The 17,942-nt window shown below is 39.2% G+C and overlaps 2 protein-coding genes across 15 annotated transcripts in view; one reads left to right on the top strand and one right to left on the bottom strand.

Moving 5' to 3' along the window:
* Positions 1 to 11,844, top strand: part of SPATS2L (spermatogenesis associated serine rich 2 like) — an 86,808-nt gene extending 74,964 nt beyond the window's left edge. For 4 of the 5 annotated variants that reach the window (XM_075153571.1, XM_075153574.1, XM_075153572.1 and 1 more), the window contains 5 exons: positions 1,068 to 1,126; positions 4,547 to 4,656; positions 5,208 to 5,310; positions 8,505 to 8,725; positions 10,405 to 11,844. In XM_075153571.1, coding sequence (XP_075009672.1) covers positions 1,068 to 1,126; positions 4,547 to 4,656; positions 5,208 to 5,310; positions 8,505 to 8,725; positions 10,405 to 10,803 — 892 coding nt within the window. In that variant the 3' untranslated portion in view covers positions 10,804 to 11,844. The remainder of the gene's footprint in view (positions 1 to 1,067; positions 1,127 to 4,546; positions 4,657 to 5,207; positions 5,311 to 8,504; positions 8,726 to 10,404) is intronic. The other variant, XM_075153576.1, reaches the window with a different exon arrangement.
* Positions 1 to 17,942, bottom strand: part of KCTD18 (potassium channel tetramerization domain containing 18) — a 39,126-nt gene that overhangs the window by 12,182 nt on the left and 9,002 nt on the right. For 4 of the 10 annotated variants that reach the window (XR_012674149.1, XR_012674150.1, XM_075153582.1 and 1 more), the window contains exon 8: positions 17,344 to 17,424. Coding sequence is in view for 8 of the 10 variants with exons in the window: in XM_075153582.1 (XP_075009683.1) it covers positions 17,344 to 17,424 (81 nt within the window). In the remaining 2 variants the exon portion in view is untranslated. The other 6 variants (XM_075153577.1, XM_075153578.1, XM_075153579.1 and 3 more) reach the window with 5 other exon arrangements.

Here is a 17,942-nt window from a genome sequence, read left to right as displayed (position 1 = left end):
TAGTTCATATATAACTCGGTGTCTTCACTGAGTACAAAAGCTTATGTTTAAGGATGATTTTACTGAAAGGGTTGAGACCTCCACTCTTCCCTTGAGTGTGTGCCTGGATTTACTCCTGGTGTGTGACCTACTTTTTGCGATTTCCCCCCAGCTGTTTGAGTTTACTCACTTACACAAACATAAACATCAACACTGGTGGTGTTTATTAAACATGAACATGACTAAGAATAATCTAGTGAGGTGAAAATGGAGTGGCACACCAGAGCACTACCCACTGGAGAGAATTCTGCAGTGGTGTTATTTCATTGAATAATGTTCCTGGGTTGATGTTGTGAACAATTTACCAGACCCACTATCTGCTCTCAGTAAATCCACCTGATCAGTTTGCACTTTGACAGCTTCAAAGTGCAAAAATCCCACTGACGGGGTTTGCGCATCAGAGATTTGTGAAAGGAGAGGCACATAAGACCTTTAGGAAGGCCAGGTAAAAGCGGAACCACACCTTCCCAGTCCTGGAGAGAATGGGGGGCAAGGAAGCTAACCTCTGTTATGGAGACATATTAATGCTTATTTACATCACAAACCATTTTCTTCTTTACCCTGACATATGTTGCAAGAATATCTCTATTTAAGGAAGAGAAGGACCTCTTTCCATGTGGCTTTAATTGTGTTTTATTCTTAATATTGCACTGAGAGCTAAGCTGTCTTAACCTGGGTAGCAGCAATGGTATATCTAGCTTAATTAGGAAAGAGACTGTTTAGTCATTTGAGGACTGCTGTGCCCAGGCAGTGCTGAAGAGGTAAATCAGAGTGACTTCCACATCTGTGCAGACACATGGACAGGCCAGTGAGCTGTTTGTGTAAATCAGCATACACTGATTATCACTAATTTTTTGTAGTCAGTTTGCCTAGCTGTTTTTTCAGCTTCCATTTTTTAAGTCTTATTAATTTGAAAACTGCCCATAACTAAGATCTGAAGTCTTTGTGTAGTTACAGCTTTTGATTTTGATGGAGTTCTAGCATGGATTAAATTGTGGTTTTTTTCTTTCTTTTTTTTCCTTTTTTAGCATCGTAGACAAAGAAGTGTCATTAATGGCAGAAATTGATAAAGTTAAAGAAGAAGCCAGTAAGTAAAAAAATACGCAGGGAACTTTTGGAATAGTCATGGAAACATTTGTTTTGTTTGGCAGAAAAATACACAGTACATAAATTTGGTTAGCAGCATTCCAGCACCTTTCATTGTATATGTATACAATCAAATAAGTCTTTGATATTCCAGGATAGTTTCTGTATAGTTTCTCTCTGTAAGGATTGTGCATCAAAACTTCAGTATTATGAAATTAAGGTAAACCAAAAGTTCATGTGAAGTTGGATTTAAATGATTTATTCCTTCTGCTTACTTATCAGAGCTTTTTGACCACTTTTTTTTCCTTATTTCTATGGTTTCTCAATTACTTCATTTCCGTTTCTTAATCACTGTTTGCTTGCTTATATTATATATATGAGTTAGAATACCAGAAATTACTAGGGGAATAGGTTATTGTGTGGCCTTTCATAGCTTTAAGGGATAGTGATCAAGCTTATGAATTAGAACAATAAAAAAATCAAAACCCAGCTGCTTACTGGAATCTGTTTTCTTAATAATCTGTGGGAGTTGATCTGATTCCAGGCTTTCATGTTGTCTCTGTTTTTTGCATAGGTAAGGTATACATATTCTGGTTTGGGGAAAAAAAAGCAAGATGAGCCATGTATTAGGATACCAGAATATCTGTCTTATACCCCATCTGAGATATGGTATTCATGGCCCAGTAATCTACGTGTTTCAATAGAGAGTGCTAAGCAAGAAACTGAAGAATAAACAAAGTATTGTTAGAATGATACTTTGCCTGGCAGATGAAAATATCACTGTAATGTATGCATACAATCCTTTTATTGATTTGTGAATTTAAGGTCCTTCCAAGGAGAGTCACAAATATATGAAACATTCTTGAATGCTTCATTTGCATTTAGAACTCTCAGTTCACAAATGTATACTAGTTAAATTTTTATTTAAAAAAAAAAATCTAAATCCTCTGCTGCTAGCTAAGTCTCTTGCAGTTGTATGTACGTTATGTATGGGTTGTTACAGCAAAAATTAGCATTAGTTTGTGTTTGGAATTTTGTATGCTAACTTTTCTAGTGCTAACATGAAATAGATGTGGATTTGGAGTTCTGTGTTTTTCTGAGGAGGAGTTGTGGATGGAAACATATCAGCAGCTTTTTGGTTACCTGCAGAGACCAGGTAGCCATAATCAGCTACAGGACATGCACTCACTCCCAGGAAAAACAATGGTAAAATTTCCATTGATATCAGCAGACATAGATCTAAGCCCTAACTGCATAAACAAAACACATCTTGAAAATCCACCATCCAGGTGGGCACCTTCATTAATCTTTGCCAGGTATAGTAGTAATTTTTGTGCAAAGTACAAGCGTGCAAAGTGCTGCGTTTGCACATGGCAGGTTCTATTTCCCTGCTTTCATGCCAACTCCACATGTGACACTGGATGGCCCCTATACCTCGCTTTAACAGTGTCGTTTTTGCTGTCTCTCAAGGCTGTTGTAGGCTTGTGAAGTGCCTTCAGAACTTTAGGCAGAAAGTTGTTATAGGACTGTAACATGCTAACCAAGATTTACGTTATTATTTATTTTCACATCTTTTTGCTGCATTGGAGGACTATTTTACACTGGGTAATCTTACTCTTACTGTCAATACTGGGAAAATTTTCAAATATGATAATTTCAGGGTTTTTTTAAATGGGTATTTGGCTGGCATCTCATGCGAGATAAGTGCCAGTATGAAATGAGATCACATGGTTTGGACAGTCACTTCAGCAAAGGGGATGCTGACCTTGGGGAGAAACAATATTAGCATTACCTAGAATAAGCAATAAAACAGAACTATTGGACAAATTAAAACAACTAGTAAACTGTTCATTTGATCTGATAATAGTTTCTCAGACTTGTAGACCGTATTCCACAAAAATGAAATTAAAAGATCAGCTAGAGTGGTAGATACACACGTGTTCTTAGCATAAGTAATAACGTAGGCACAGATTTACCAACAGGGCTCAAGAGACTGTGGCCACCCTCTGTCTTCCCTGCCCTATGTGACACATGCTCCTCTATCATATGGTTTGGTTGCTCCCACACAGCTGTACAGCCGCAGCTCTGTCTCCCTCCGCCTGCTGGACCATGCTGTACTTGGAAACACTGGAATGGGTTGCCCAGAGAGGTGGTAGATGCCCCATCCCTGGAAACACTCAAGGTCAGGTTGGACGGGGCTCTGAGCAACCTGATCTAGTTGAAGATGTCCCTGCCCACGGCAGGGAGGTTGGGCTAGATGACCTTTAAAGGTCCCTTCCAACCCAAACTATCCTATGATGCTATAATACTTTCAAAAGAAGGTGCCATCTGATTAAATACATGATAATGGGTTGAGAAACAAGCTCTCTGTAAAATATCATTAATTCTCACCTAAAAAACGGCATTACAAAGTATGAGCTGATTAGGTGACTTGCCAAGTCTGCTCTGGAAATTTGTGGCAAAAGGCGGCAAAGAAGCCTAAGTCTCCACAGCTGTAATGGAGTCTGTGGCCTTAGGATTTGTTGTTTACAACAACTAGCACTCACCCTGCCTGTAGGCATAAGCTCTAGACAAAAGACTATGATTGTTATTATTTTACATTTAGATACTATCTTTCCTCTCTGCCATAAGTGGTGATCCCACCAGCCAATTAATCAGCAGTTGCTTTTTACATTGAGTCACCATGTAGGTAATAGAGTTTGCATATACTTAATTTTCCACCAAAATTGTAATATTGTATTATCCTGCATGTAAGTGGACCATTGCTTTGTGGTTCATGGTTAATCTTTTCCTGTAAGAACATCACTATTCACCCCTTCCGTATATAAAATATACAAGACGGGCAGCAGTGAATATTTAGTATTTTTTCATGAAGACTCTTGGCCTTTGTAATACTGCTTTGCTGTAGAAATGGCAACTGTGTATATGCTGTACTTGAAAGCAAAACTGCAATGCCGGTGATTTTAATGTAAATGATATATGAACAGATTTTTTTCAGAGGAACTGAAATGCCCCTCTGTAAATAAAATATAACGTGTCTTCAGAAACAGGCTGTTGACTCAATGTAATGCTTCTTTCCATGTCTCCGTGGAAGACTCCCTGATTTTGTGCTTAAAAATAAAGCACTGGAAAACTCAAAACAACATGTCTCTGCCCCTGTTTGTCTAAATGTTGAAGGATTGGTTTAACTTTGATTTTCTGACAGCTATGCCATTTCCAGATCTTTTTCAACATCAGGCAGTTCAGTTAAATAACTGACTTAGTCTGTGCAAGCAGCATATTGGAAGTCCAGCTGAAGTCGGGGGTCTGAGATATGTATGTTTGTCTCACATGGGATGTACAGTGTTAATGCCCAAAGAGTAATGAATTACAGAGCAATTTACCTTCCTAGCATTAATTATTGACTATTGGTATTTGGCAGTGGAAATCCTGACTGCTCGGCAGAAGAAAGCTGAGGAGCTGAAGAGACTGACAGACCTAGCCAGTCAGATGGCTGAAGCACAACTGTCTGAACTCAGGGCTGAAATTAAGGTCAGGCATTCACTTCTGCTTGGGTATTTTAGCTGTTTGCATAAATGCCAAGAAAGACCTGTCACGTTAATGTGTCCAGACTGTTCATTCCTGCTATGGGCCGAAGGGCAACTAGCTTTCCATGGGGAAAGTATACCTTCTTGAAGCATGATAGCACCTCTGACCAGTGTACAGACGCTATCAGAGAACTGTAAGCTATACTCTCACAAGTGCAGCAGTGGGGAGTTTTGCTGTTTGTGTATCATTTATCAGACCCAGTTAACAAGCAAACCTGATAGCTTCAGGTTCAAGGATCAAACACATACACTCTGATGAAATGACCCACTTCCCAAGTGCGGGAGTGATCCACCCATCGCTGGGCTGTGAGACACGTAATTTGGTAAGGATGGGAAAATACTTGGTTCTGCATAGAGATCCTGTGTACAGGGCAAGGTCAAGAGTTTGCTGAGCCTTAAAGTGAACTTAAGATAAGTATTGATTGGTTTCTGTACCATCCATACAGTCTTTTGCTCAGAATGCAAATCACTGTTAACTTGTCTGTATTTTTGCAGCACTTTGTGAGTGAACGGAAATATGATGAAGAGCTGGGCAGGTCTGCCCGATTTTCCTGTGATACAGAACAGCTGAAGACCCAAATTCAGCTCTGTGGAGAAAGTAAGTACTGGTGATTTCTCACACCGAAGTTTTCGGAACATCATGTTCCACATACCTGGTTAGGAGATGCTGGCAGAAATAATGGCATGTGTACTGCCAGTGTGTGTGCAAAGCAAGTCTGACATGAATGGTGTATCTGGATGCAGCAGGCTTGCTGAACATGCACGAGTCAACTTTACAGTATGCAACAGGTTAGACTCAATGTACATGTGCTGCACAGTCCATCTGCATGTGCACAGTGCCTTCTTTGTCAGAGATTTCCAGGTGTTACTCAGATCAGTTTAGTTTTCCATCTAAACAGGATTTCCAAGTGGAAATAAAAGTCAGCTCTGGGGAACACTCAAATTCAGTAATTTATGAATAACTAGTAAATCGGAAGCTTCTCTGTGTGAGTGTAATGTTATGAGACCAATTCAGATCTCTCCTGCTAGGAAGTAACTCCCCAGCTTTATAACAATATTCACTGGGTTTTTCAGGAGCTAAAGGTAGTTCCAAATGTTCCTGTTTCCAAATCATCTGCCCTTCTGCTTGGAAATTCAGGTTCATTTTCTGCTCCAAGTATCATGTCCCTGTTGCAAAATACGAGAGAGCCTATTTCTCATCTTTGTCATGCTTTTTTCCCCCAAAAAAAGTAAATGCTATAATGCTTTGCCCCAGATGTTACCCTGTCCCATGATATCCCATCAGTACCATCACTAAGGAGAAAAAATGTTAACACAACACTGAACTAGTGCATCTCAGCAGAAGGAAAACAATTTTGGGAAGAAAAATAATTTTTTTCAAGGAGTTACTAGAAATAGAAGAAAGAAAAAGTATCACACAGTCTGCCAATATGATCTTCTGACTGCACAGCTGAAGAACTGACTCCTTTGAGGCGTAACCAGTTTAATTCATTTCATTGCACTAATTGCTTTTGCAGAACACTTTGAAGATCCATCTAACCCCGTATCCCGTCTCTCATTGATGCCAACTCAGGATGCTTCAAAGGAAGGCATAAGCTTCCCAGTAGTGCATCTAATTGTTCACAGTCACCTCATAGACCCTACCTTGTACTCTGAAGCTTAAGAGATTGAAAATTCTGTAAAGATTATCCTGACTAATATAACCACAGCTGCTATTGATACAACCATAGACTATTTTTTTAAACTCATTGAACTACTTTCCTGAATAACTTCCAGCTGCAGTTTAATTTTGCAAGTTAATTATTTATACCTCATTTCAGTAAAGCTCTACTTAAGCATAGTTTGATGCAGACCTGTTGAAATCAGGTCAGTGAAGTCAAAAGAACAGCTATTAGCAGGGAAGCAGTGCCATCTTACAAATGACTGATAGTGCACTGGCTGTCTGAAGAACTTAGCTCTAATCTGCCCTCAGTGACCTTAGATGAGCAACTCATGCTGTTGGCATGTCTTTGGTAAGAGCTCTTCAATGCAAAAGATGTTTCTGTTTGGAGCATCTCAGAATGCATCTCTCAATCCTGTACCCTGCTAGGAGCTGCAAATATCCCTCAGAGATTGTACTAAGCCTATAGCTAAGAACAGCCACTATTGAGGTCTTTAACAAAAGCAATAACCAAAACCACAGAGCTTGTGCAAAGGCAGGCATGTTCTAGCATGAGAAGAGGGTAGGCAGCATACACTCACAATGAAGGACAGGAAGAAACAAAAATAATTGGACTGACATGTATCCAGGATGCCCGATGGTGGGTTGTACCCCTTCCTTGTAGATCTTTTTTGTTAAAAATACATTTTTATGACAAGCACCTGGATTTTTATATGGGCTTCCATGTGCAGCAGTCTATTTTAGACAAGAGAGAGCAGTAGAATTCAGTGACAGCCAGCCTCACTGAACTTCAGACAGAAAATTCAGTTCATTGTGCAGATCATTGCATTGTTTTTTTGAAAAGAGCACCTAGTGGGAGAAATAGCTGATGTTGGCGTAAGTGAACAAGAGCCTCAAAAAACCTAACAGATGATGCTCAGTTGCTAAAATTATTCCACATCTTTCTCTGTACCAAAAGTGGAAAAATAGAAGCACCTTTTAGATAAAACAACAGGTGTCTCGCTGAAGTGAGCCTCTGGTTTGTCATCTGTGCCAGAAGGAAACAGAAAAATTCCATAATCGGAAAAATCAGAACAGCAAATTAAGATCAAGAACTTTACTTCAATAGCCTCAGAGTCCTCTCTGAGACTGCTTAGGGGCCATTGCACAGAAGCAGGCAGCTTGAAGAGCTTGTGGAAATGCAGAGAGGTAGGAATCAAGGATGTTTGGTGCACTTCACAGTGCACCTTGCATCCAGACCTGGAAGTAGTTAAGAAATCAGGCGGTCTCAACATACTAAGAAGTAGGGAGCAGGAATATACTGAATATACTGATGAGCAATCGTGGTTCCTGATGGTGCTGACTGCCGTGATCTACATGAAGTGGGTTAGTGCATTCAGTTCCAGTTTTTCTAGATACCCATGGTACAGAAGAACCTTTGTTAACCATCTCCTTAGAGAGGAATGAGCAACAGGCACTGGACTTTTTTTTTTTTTCTTAAAAAATATTTAGACATACTAAGGAAGCTTTCATGGCTGTTACCTGTCTCGTAGCTAGTATATATATAGACAGCAAACGTCAGCCTCTTCAGCCTTCCAAGAATAATTTGGAATCAAATCTAGTCTGCAGTTGTGTCTGCAGGCACAACTTCCTTTGACCTCAAGCAGTCGAGAGAATTACTGGCATGCCACTCACTTCCTTCCCATGTTTCTTCCTTTGTTGCCTGAAGACTCCCGTTAATGAGTCTTGATTATTGATAGGACATTATGGATAGGACAGCAGTGCGTGGGGCAGTCCTGACAGCAAATGTGTTCAGCTCAACTGGTTAAAAGTTCACAAGCAAACCAATAGGTGCCATGAATTTTGAAAAGTTTTCTTGCATGACCAAAGCGTAACCTTCTGCCAGGCTGCTTCCAGTTTTAGCGCAATTCCACCACGTTGGCTCTTTTGTCTCCAGAAGTGCTTCACGATGAGGCACTTTCATGGAACTAAAACGCTATGGCCTAATTCCGACCCTAGTTATCTAGCTTACTTTATTATTTAAAGTAAGGGTGGAACAAAAATTAACTGTAAGCAGGGTAAGATCACAGCCTTATGTTTAGATGTTTAGATGTTGATTATTTAACTGATAACACAGAATACTTTTTTTATAGTTTCGCACCCAAAGAACAACTATTCCTCAAGAACACCATGTAGTTCAGTGCTGTCTTCAATGACCTCGCATGCAACAACTGGCAAGCAAAATACGCACACCCGAAAGTCCTCTAGTAATGCCAAGAACTCTGATAATAGAACAGCCAGCACTAAAGCACAAAGTCATCTTTCTTCCAATCCTACAGAATCTTCTTCCCAAGGAATCCTGACAAATAAGCAGGTAAGAAACAGTTATGAAATAAACTAAATTATTTCAAAAATTTCAGAAAAATACGCAACATTGGAAGTTGTTAATACAAAATCGAATACTGGTTTGCAGTCTGTATATTTAATTAATAATTTTTGAAAATATGCAAGTATATATTTTGCAGCTTCATTTTCAAGGCAGTGTGAACATACAAGGTGGAAATAGCAGAAATGCCATACCAGCAAGGGCCACTGTCTGGTGTTCAGAAGTGACTAGTGGCAGTTAACAGACTGAAAAAGAAAAACTCTTCGTAATAGCTAATTGCCCTATATGCCACGATGGAGAAACATTTATTCCTGATCCTTGACAAATGATCAGCTGATGTGCTGTTGAAGCATGATTATTAGATAGACTTTGAAAGTGGTTTAAAACTGCCAGGTTTAAAAGCATACTATTTCAGAAGCTGTATAATACAGCTTATAGTATTGTGCTATATTGGTAGCTCTTTCATTATAGGAGCACCTTAGAATGTCCTTGTGCTGTTGTGCTTAGGTAAAGCTGCCACTGAAGCTGGTATGAATTTTGTCCCAGCAGGGATTTTAGGCTCAAGTAGGTGCTTGAAGGGAAATGTAGGAGCATTACATAACATCAGTGCATGTATGGAATCAGCTGCCCTGGCAGTCACGCAAATAAAGCAATTCAGCCACTTCCCACTAAGGATCGAAGCTTTCTCTGAGCAAGATACAGAATCATAGAATAGTTTGTAGTTTGGGTTGGAAGAGACCTTTAAAGGTCATCTAGTCCAACCCCCCTGCCATGGGCAGGGACATCTTGAACTAGATCAGGTTGCTCAGAGCCCCGTCCAACCTGACCTTGAATGTTTCCAGGGATGGGGCATCTACCACCTCTCTGGGCAACTGTTCCAGTGTTTCGTTACCCTCATTGTAAAAAATTTCTTCCTTATATCTAGCCTAAATCTACCCTCCTTTAGTTTAAAACCACTGCCCCTTGTCCTGTCGCAACAGGCCCTGCTAAAAAGTCTGTCCCCGTCTTTCTTATAAGCCCCCTTTAAGCACTGAAAGGCCACAATAAGGTCTCCCCAGAGCCTTCTCTTCTCCAGGCTGAATAACCCCAACTCTCTCACCCTTTCTTCATAGGAGAGGTGTTCCATCCCCCTGATAGTTTTCGTGGCCCTCCTCTGGACCCGCCCCCCGTCCATGTCCTATCACAATGGACATCTCTCCCACCATGTGGATTCTTAACTGGACTTCAATTTACATGTGAATTTCTGTTCTTCCAGCAGTCTTACTGCAGTATTTACACAGTACTTTACTAGGAAAGATATTTTCGTGATTTTGGAAGAAATCAGTCAGTATCAAGTTCTTCAGTGCTTCTTAACTGCTGCTGTTGAGATATCTAGTATTTCATCCCCTTTTCTGTATTCTCTTGAATCATGGCAGATTTTAATTTGACACCAGTGGTGAACCTACCATCTATATTTCCAGGCTACTCAGATGTAGCACGTTACCCATAGTTCAGTTTTTAAGTGTTATAGAGAGCTCCGGCGACAATCAAAACTGTATAGTGTTTTCCCTCTCCTTGTTACACTGAAAATTTTATTCTGCAATTTTTGTTAATTCTGATTGCTGTATTTCTTGTCCTGTTGGAAGGATTCAGATAACCTAACAGTTATCCGATTTCTTTCTGGATAGAATGGGCCTTCTAGCCAGAGACGACGATTCAACCCACAGCACCAAAACATCCGGCTCAATGGATCTCTTAAGTCACAAGGTGCCAGTAATGAGGCAGATCAAAATAATGCAAAGAGTGGTTCCAGGTCTGAACACAGAAGACAGCAGCATAACAGCTTCAGATCTAAAAATAAAGGAGCTATGAAAAATCAAGAGCAGTCCACAACTACCAGGACCCCAGAGAATCCGCCACATTCAGAAAAGACCCGACGAAAGCATCATACACCAGACACTGCAGATCACAGGCCTTTCCAAGGCAGTGTTGGCAGGGTGTCACAATGCAATTTATGTCCTGCAAGGATGGAGGTCTCTGCTGATGCCACTGTTCTTTCAGTGCCAGCTGTGACTTTGGTGGCTTAAAATGTCACGGTGATGGCAGGCAGAGAAATTTAATCTCTTCATTTTAGTTTCTTGCTCGAGATGCTTGTTGATGAAGAAAATAAGTCAGAACATAGTCATTTTAAATCTGTTGCTGCTTAAAGCTTGTTGGTATCTTTATTACTTACTAATTATCAAAATTAATTCATACTTTCAAGGCTTTGCCCAATATGTTCACAGTTATTTTGTCATGACAGTACAGAATCTTACCAAAGCAGCATTTACTACTTAGAAAAATGAAATCTAGATTGGAAAAATAAATCGATAATTAAATTCATAATAGCAAAAACCTGTTGTAGATATGTGGTTATACCAGTCAACATTATTGTTTTTTAGAGCAGCCTGTGTTAGAAGGATCCCAGGAAGTCTGTATGCTGTGGTCTGCAATGAAATAAGATAATCTTGTAGAATTTTTCAGCAAATCTCTATACACCTCTTTCTTTCTGTGCGTGTATACGTGTACATGCATGCACACTGTATACACAGAGAGTATTGTTATATACAAGAACATTTGAAAAGCAGTACTTTTGATTTTAGCTTATTATTGCATAATCTGAGATCTTTAAATTCAAGTATAAATTGTATTAAATGTATTACATACTGGTATTTTTCATTGACAAACTATTTTTATGAGGCTGAGGAAAAATGCTCATTTCTTAAGTTTGGAATGTATATAGTCATGGCTATTCAGGTGCACAGCCCTATTCTTCATCCTTATCAGCCATTTTTCTATGACTAGTTGGATTTATTTTTTTGCATATGAAAAGTTGCAGGTGTTCTAGACTTGAATCCAAATTATTTTTCTATTTTTTTGCTGTAGGAACCATCTGTCCATAACGAGAGCTACGACTAATAAATTTGTTACAGCAACATGCAGCAGAATGTGGAGGTACATATTTGAGCAGATACTACATCCTTCCGAGTTTTCTATTAAAATAAAAATCTTACTTAGTCTTAATGTTCTGATTCTGTATTTCAGAAAACCTGTTTCTTCCAAAAAATTAAAATCTTCTTTCTAAAATATTCTGGTGTTTGCTGCTTTGCAGTGCCTAACCTTTGTGATCTTATTCAAATTGTATTTGCTTAATTCACCTGGTATCAGTGGGAGGCTTTCAGCTGAGTTTGGATTGGACTAGGCTTTTGCTTTTAGCTGGATTCTAATGCCACAAGTGCACGGAACAGAACCTTCCCATGGGAGCCGCCTCCATCCTGGACATACTTTTAATACAAGTTATTATTTAACATAATAAGGTGTCAGAATCCAGACCTGGCATCAAGTGAACTAGTGGCCTAAGTGTCAGAATCAGAAAGGTGTAAAAGGTCAGTAAGAGCAGGACACTTGAGTATCTTTAAAAGTTTATTCCTAGGTTATTGTTTGCTATTGCTTTTTACCAATTTCCTCTGCCTAATTTCTGTTAGCTGATGGCACACTTCCTTAGTACTGACTGGTTTACTTTTCCTCTCTGGCCCTTGAAAAATAACCTCAAAGTGTAGAGTGAGATGCATTCCTTATGGGAATTATTATTTTGATTATTTTTATTTCTCTTGATATCTGTATACAGTTTTCCACATGTGAATATTCGTAAAACCTGATTCTAAAAGGCAAATAACTCATCTTCATCTGGAAGAGTGGTGAAAGAAAAATAAACATGCATAGGTAAACACTGGCTTTCTTAGCATTGCAAGCACTGCTTCTGTCCTAGTTCATTACCTACCACGCTTTTAAGCTGAATTCTGATTGCTGTATTTCTTGTCCTGCTGGAAGGATTCAGATAACCTTACAGTTTTGAGTAAATGGGACCAAAATTCCAGAATCTGTGTTGTGTGTACCAATCAGATAGGTAGCTTTTCAAAATTTATCTGCTGCCTTACAGTTTGAGATGCAATTATAATTTCCATGCAGATATTACACAGGAATCTTGTTATATTGTCCTTACATAATTTGTGAAATTTATTTATGTCTCTTCTTGTAACCCCTCCTAAAAAAAAACAAAATCTAACTCCTTCCTTACAGCTTCTCCACTTGACAGGATTATTGAAAGTTATTTTATTCCATAAGTCAGCTTCTCACAAGCAGGCTTCTGCAAATAAATAAAATCTGTAACGTAAGTCATAACTCAGCACAACAGGACCACCTTGCGCTTTTCAGTACCAGCTAACCTTTGATGTACTGGAGGCTCAGTATGTGACAGACTCAGTACTAGCAGGTGAGAGACGGCATTTCTCTTCAGACTGTGATGCAAACACGTTTTCTTTGATGAGAGATGCAAGCATGGATTTGGTTGGGCTGGGGAGTGGGAACGCTGCAGTCTTAGCACACCAAGTGTGGTTTAGTATTGCAGTACACGTTTTAACTACATTACGTGGCTAAAGCGTAGCTTTTTTTACGTGCTCTGAAGTGTAGCTCTGTCAGAATGGTACCTCTTCATCTTCTTGTGTCTCTGTATGCTTGGAATTATATGTGCCAATTTCTAGGAGTGTTTTACTGTTCACAATACTTGTAAGTAATCGGGTGCTCTTGGGCCCATCTTCAACAAAACTCTCTTTTTATCTTCTAATTACAGAGCTAGCTATGTGTGATACTCCTTGTAAGGACGTTCAGGGGTCAGTGAGGGAATTAAGGGCAGGACAAGGCTTGACTTTCAGGCCAGCCCTCTTTTTTAAAAAAGTGCCCTCAATTTGTAAAGCAAATACAGCTGTTTGCCATCACCCAAACACAAACATGGAATTCCCACTGCACTTTGTACACTCTTTCAAAAGCGGAAACACACCTTAAAGGGCAGTATTTTAAAGCAGGTTGGATCTGTTTATCTTCTGCGTAAGATTAAACTTGGAGTAAGGGCAGAACTCAGCAAAATAAAGGCCCAGATACGCAGCTGGAAAACTAAAAAGAGAAGGTAACTTAACACAGCCAAGCTATTTGGAAAACTTACATTATTTAGGCATGTTTGGGGGAAAAAAAAAATCACTTAATGCGTTTGAAAATGTCACCCTGAAAGAGAAACTAGTAATTCTGGAAGGGAAACATTGATCTTGTAGCGCTTTCCTGGACCCTGTTGTTGTAGGGGAGCACCTGGTCTGAGCTTGTATGAATGGCAGTTCTTATTGTGAGTCTGTTTCCCCATGTAGTGACCGGGCTGCATCAAGATTTTATAAATCAGCTGCATCCTTCCTGTTCATATACTTGTGACTACAGCAGAGGCACCATGGGATCCAGAGGTCTCAAGTTCCAGTACCACTGCCGATTACCCACGTGAGGGTATAATAGAAATTTGCCAGAAATTTGAGACAATACAGCTATCTTATTATGGCAAACTACTAGAACAAACCGTACTAAAATGTTCATGTATGTTGTACCAGAGACTAGAATGAGTGAAAAGATAGATACATAGATATCTATATATATATATAGGAAAGGGGCAACTTTGAAAAGGGCCACATCCCTGATGCAAACTCTGGGCATGCTACATAGCTGATCACGTGACCCCATGAATTTGCAAAGTAATTTTCAGCCAAGAGTGATCAATCTGGCTGGTATAAACAGCCAGGTTTTTTTTGGCAAGAAGAAAATTCTTTAAGAGATACCCGGAAAGCTCGGAAAGCAGCAAAGGTCTGTAACATCAGCCTTACCTGTTTCTACTGCTTTAACATCTTCTATTAAAATCTGTTGCCCAAAATGAATCTAGATTTTTGTGGGGCTTTATTATCACAGAGTTTTACTTCTAACCACGCTGTGACTCTGTAACTGCAGCTAAGGGACAGACAGCTTCGCTCTCAAGTTTTTGATGGCACAAGTGGCCTCCCGTTTTTATCAGGTAAGAATTTGTCCTTCATGGATTGCAAAGACCTAAGTAGATGAAATCTGCTTAGTCCTGGGTAATCTTAGTATTTTTTAGCCATAGTAAGATCTGAACTAGATAATGTTTATTATCTAAGCAATTTAATGTAAGCCAGTTTAAAAGAGTACTTTTCTGCTCTGGAGGAGCTGGTAGGGAAATAACTGGAACAGTTTGAAAGAAAAAAAGAGGTAGCTTTGGTATTTCCATGGCTCTTCAGCTAAAAACAAGCCTGATGAAAACTCTCCCTGAGGATCAGTGGTAACATGTGCCTATCACACGAAATAATGACTGCTTGCTTACATCAAGTACAAATGAGTTCTCCATACTCGGAAGCATGCAGATAGAATTACATCTATTTGAATCACATCTTGGTGATAATAGGCCCTCTGCATCACAAGCCCATGTGTAATCACAGAGGAGTCATTTTTTAGAAATTTAACTTGGAATTGTATTTTTCTTGTCTCCTTAACCCATATGATGCCGTATCATTGATGGTTTGGAAAGATAGTAGTGTGAAAGTGAGAACTAAACAACTAGAAAATTGACAGCATTTGTGAGGAAAAAAAAATGCATCAAACTATACACTGGTGATTCATATGTCAGCCTTTAGAGTGCAGCTATTAGATACTAGTAATCATTAGATTACTCAACTGGAGTAACTTTCTGAACATGGTCTTTTCTGAACGTGATCTCTTCTATAATGAATAATTTTACAAAGATTCAAAGTAAACCATTGTCACACCACTTGACAATGCATCTAATCCCAGCTGTAGCTCACCTTTAGTAGTTTCCCCAGTCAAACTATCCGGTATGTATGTACGGTGTATCACAGTCTATCAGTGCAAATGCAGTACCAGCTGGTACTTTGTTAGTTGAGTTGAGAAAACTGCAGACTTTCAAGAAACTTGGGAACATACAGTTTTGAGGAAGTTTCAACCTGCAGGAAACTCAGACTTGCAGAATTTCTGCTCCTTGTTCCAGCCCTCAGAAAACACAGTCTGTTAGCCAGGTTAAGGGATCACTCGTTCTTGGACTGGCAAGTTTCATTTGTTTTCAGCTACTAGCCTCCCAGAGAGAAGATTAAATTCTATTTTACTTCCACATTTTAAAAGGCTTTGGGTAGATACGGGCAAAGCTATTTTTATAGTGAAAGTCACCATGAAGGTTAATGCTATTCAGCTACCATAAAACTGTTTAATATCAGTCCATCAGTTAAGAGAAACTTAGCAAGATTCACAGGTACAAAAAAACATGCCAAAAGTGTAAGTTAAAAGGCCATGTTTGCACCTTATCCAATTAAAAATAAATAAATAAAATCAAGTCCCTCAAAAAATAATTAATCTTGCTCTACCTCCCCACCACAGCCACTTTCCTGTTTCATCTATTTAAATTCAAGGGAGTTCTTTTTTGTGGGTTTTTTTTTCTTTTAACGACAAGCCAGTACATCTAGGACAAAGAGAAGACTCATTAAAGCCACTGTAATGCAAATGACACGAATGTTACTTGAAAAATACTGTGCTACCAGAATAATTAAATAAACACGGAGCCTAGTGCAAACTCAAAGTCCTGTAGCGATTATTCTCAAAGCTTTTTTCTTGTATACATGCAAAATTCCATACTTTTTGTGAGCTTTAGTGTGATGTTGGACTCGATATCTTTGTGAGCTTTAGAGCCGGTTGGACTAGATGATCTTAAGGGTCTTTTCCAACCTAAATGATTCTATGATTCTATGTTTATAGAAGCCTTCTAAATTCATCAAAAGTTGAAGAGGAAGGGAATTTGCTTTAGGAAGCATTGTAAAAAGATTTAAAGGTGCATGGTAAAGTGCTCAGCTATTCAATAAATAGTAAAGTAGAAGTCACACAGAAGATAAGTATTAAAAACTGCTTTTCCATCACATTATTATGAAAAACAAATTTCACAAACAGTGTCAATGAAGAACTGCATGCTCAAAGAATAGGAGATTACTGTATGTTAGTATCTTTCCATAATTTTTCCCTTGTCCTTTCTTCAGTGAAACTTTTTGTTGGGATAGGAAGAGCCTTGGGATTGTTGCTCTTTAGGTTTATTTTTTAAGAAAAAACACTAGCTTAAAGATTCTAAAGATAAGCTAGTCTTCAATATACACACCGATAGCAGAAAGTTACAGTGCTGCACACCTTTACAGTGACTACTGTTTATGGCAAAGTGTCTCCTTAAAAATATGTTAGTATATGAAAATTTGAGTTTTTTGCAAATTGTGCAAATGATGTTTCAAGTCCTTGTGGATAGGAGAAAAGCCTGAAAATGTGATTGCTTCTAAATGATCTAGAAAATAAAACATTTAAAGAACCCTTCTGTAATTCTAATAGTCTCAGGAATTTTAAGAACATTGCATTTTAGCAATGTGATAGGACTTCTCAATGCTTAGGGACAGCTGTATTTACTATGCTGGAAAAGCAAAAGCAGTAGCAAAACCAACAAAAAAACCCAGCACCCAACTGTAAGCAAGCAAGGGCACAAAACAAAGCCAGGTTTCGTTCGCTGATTTAAACAACTAAAAAGGCTTTTTAAAATCAGTGAGCCAAATTCAGCTTTCCTCTCCTGAGAGAAACATACAGCAGCTCTTCACTTCATATCACTACTCAAAATTTACAAGAAGGTCTCCTCTACCTTGCTCTGGGGGAAGGAGGGGTTCTTTTACCTTTCTTCCAACCAGGGCACCTCCATTAACACTGCTTTGCTGCACAGAAGTTGAGGTTGTCCCCTCCTCATTTGAAAGGACCTGCAGAAGGACACGGGGAGGCCAGCTGTAACTCAGAGCTGTGAGGTTCCCTGCAGCTGCAGAAAACACACCCCACAGTGGTGCGATACAAAATGCCAAGACTGCACCGGCTGCTTGCAGCAACCTCACCCCAGTGGCAGATCACACCTCGTTAGGAAAGTAGTACAGGTATGTCTCAGGTCTACGGAAAAAATTGCCTTGTTACTCCCTAGGCATGCTGCTTCCCTCCCTGTATTTCTGAATTTTTTTCAGTGTGTAGAAGCAAAGGCGGTCCTGTTCATTGCTGTTAATAACAAGATGGTGACTTACCCTCACCAGAAGTACCAGTAAGTGCATTCAACTGCTGGATCTTCACAGTACTCAGTATGTTGCACACTTGTGGCAAACTTGTATCTAATAAAAGCTACTTACTGTTATCTGTTTTTCCCCACTTTAAAGATACAAATTAAGGAAATTAACTCTAGTTAATGTTAACTGTAGTTAAAGTTGATAAAGACGTTGTCTTTTATGCTGTGCAA

The sequence above is a fragment of the Calonectris borealis genome, chromosome 6 (genome assembly GCF_964195595.1).
Source record: "Calonectris borealis chromosome 6, bCalBor7.hap1.2, whole genome shotgun sequence".
NCBI classification, from domain to species: domain Eukaryota; kingdom Metazoa; phylum Chordata; class Aves; order Procellariiformes; family Procellariidae; genus Calonectris; species Calonectris borealis.
The sequence above is the reverse complement of the archived record's forward strand: the minus strand, read 5'-3'. Positions and strand labels throughout refer to the sequence as shown.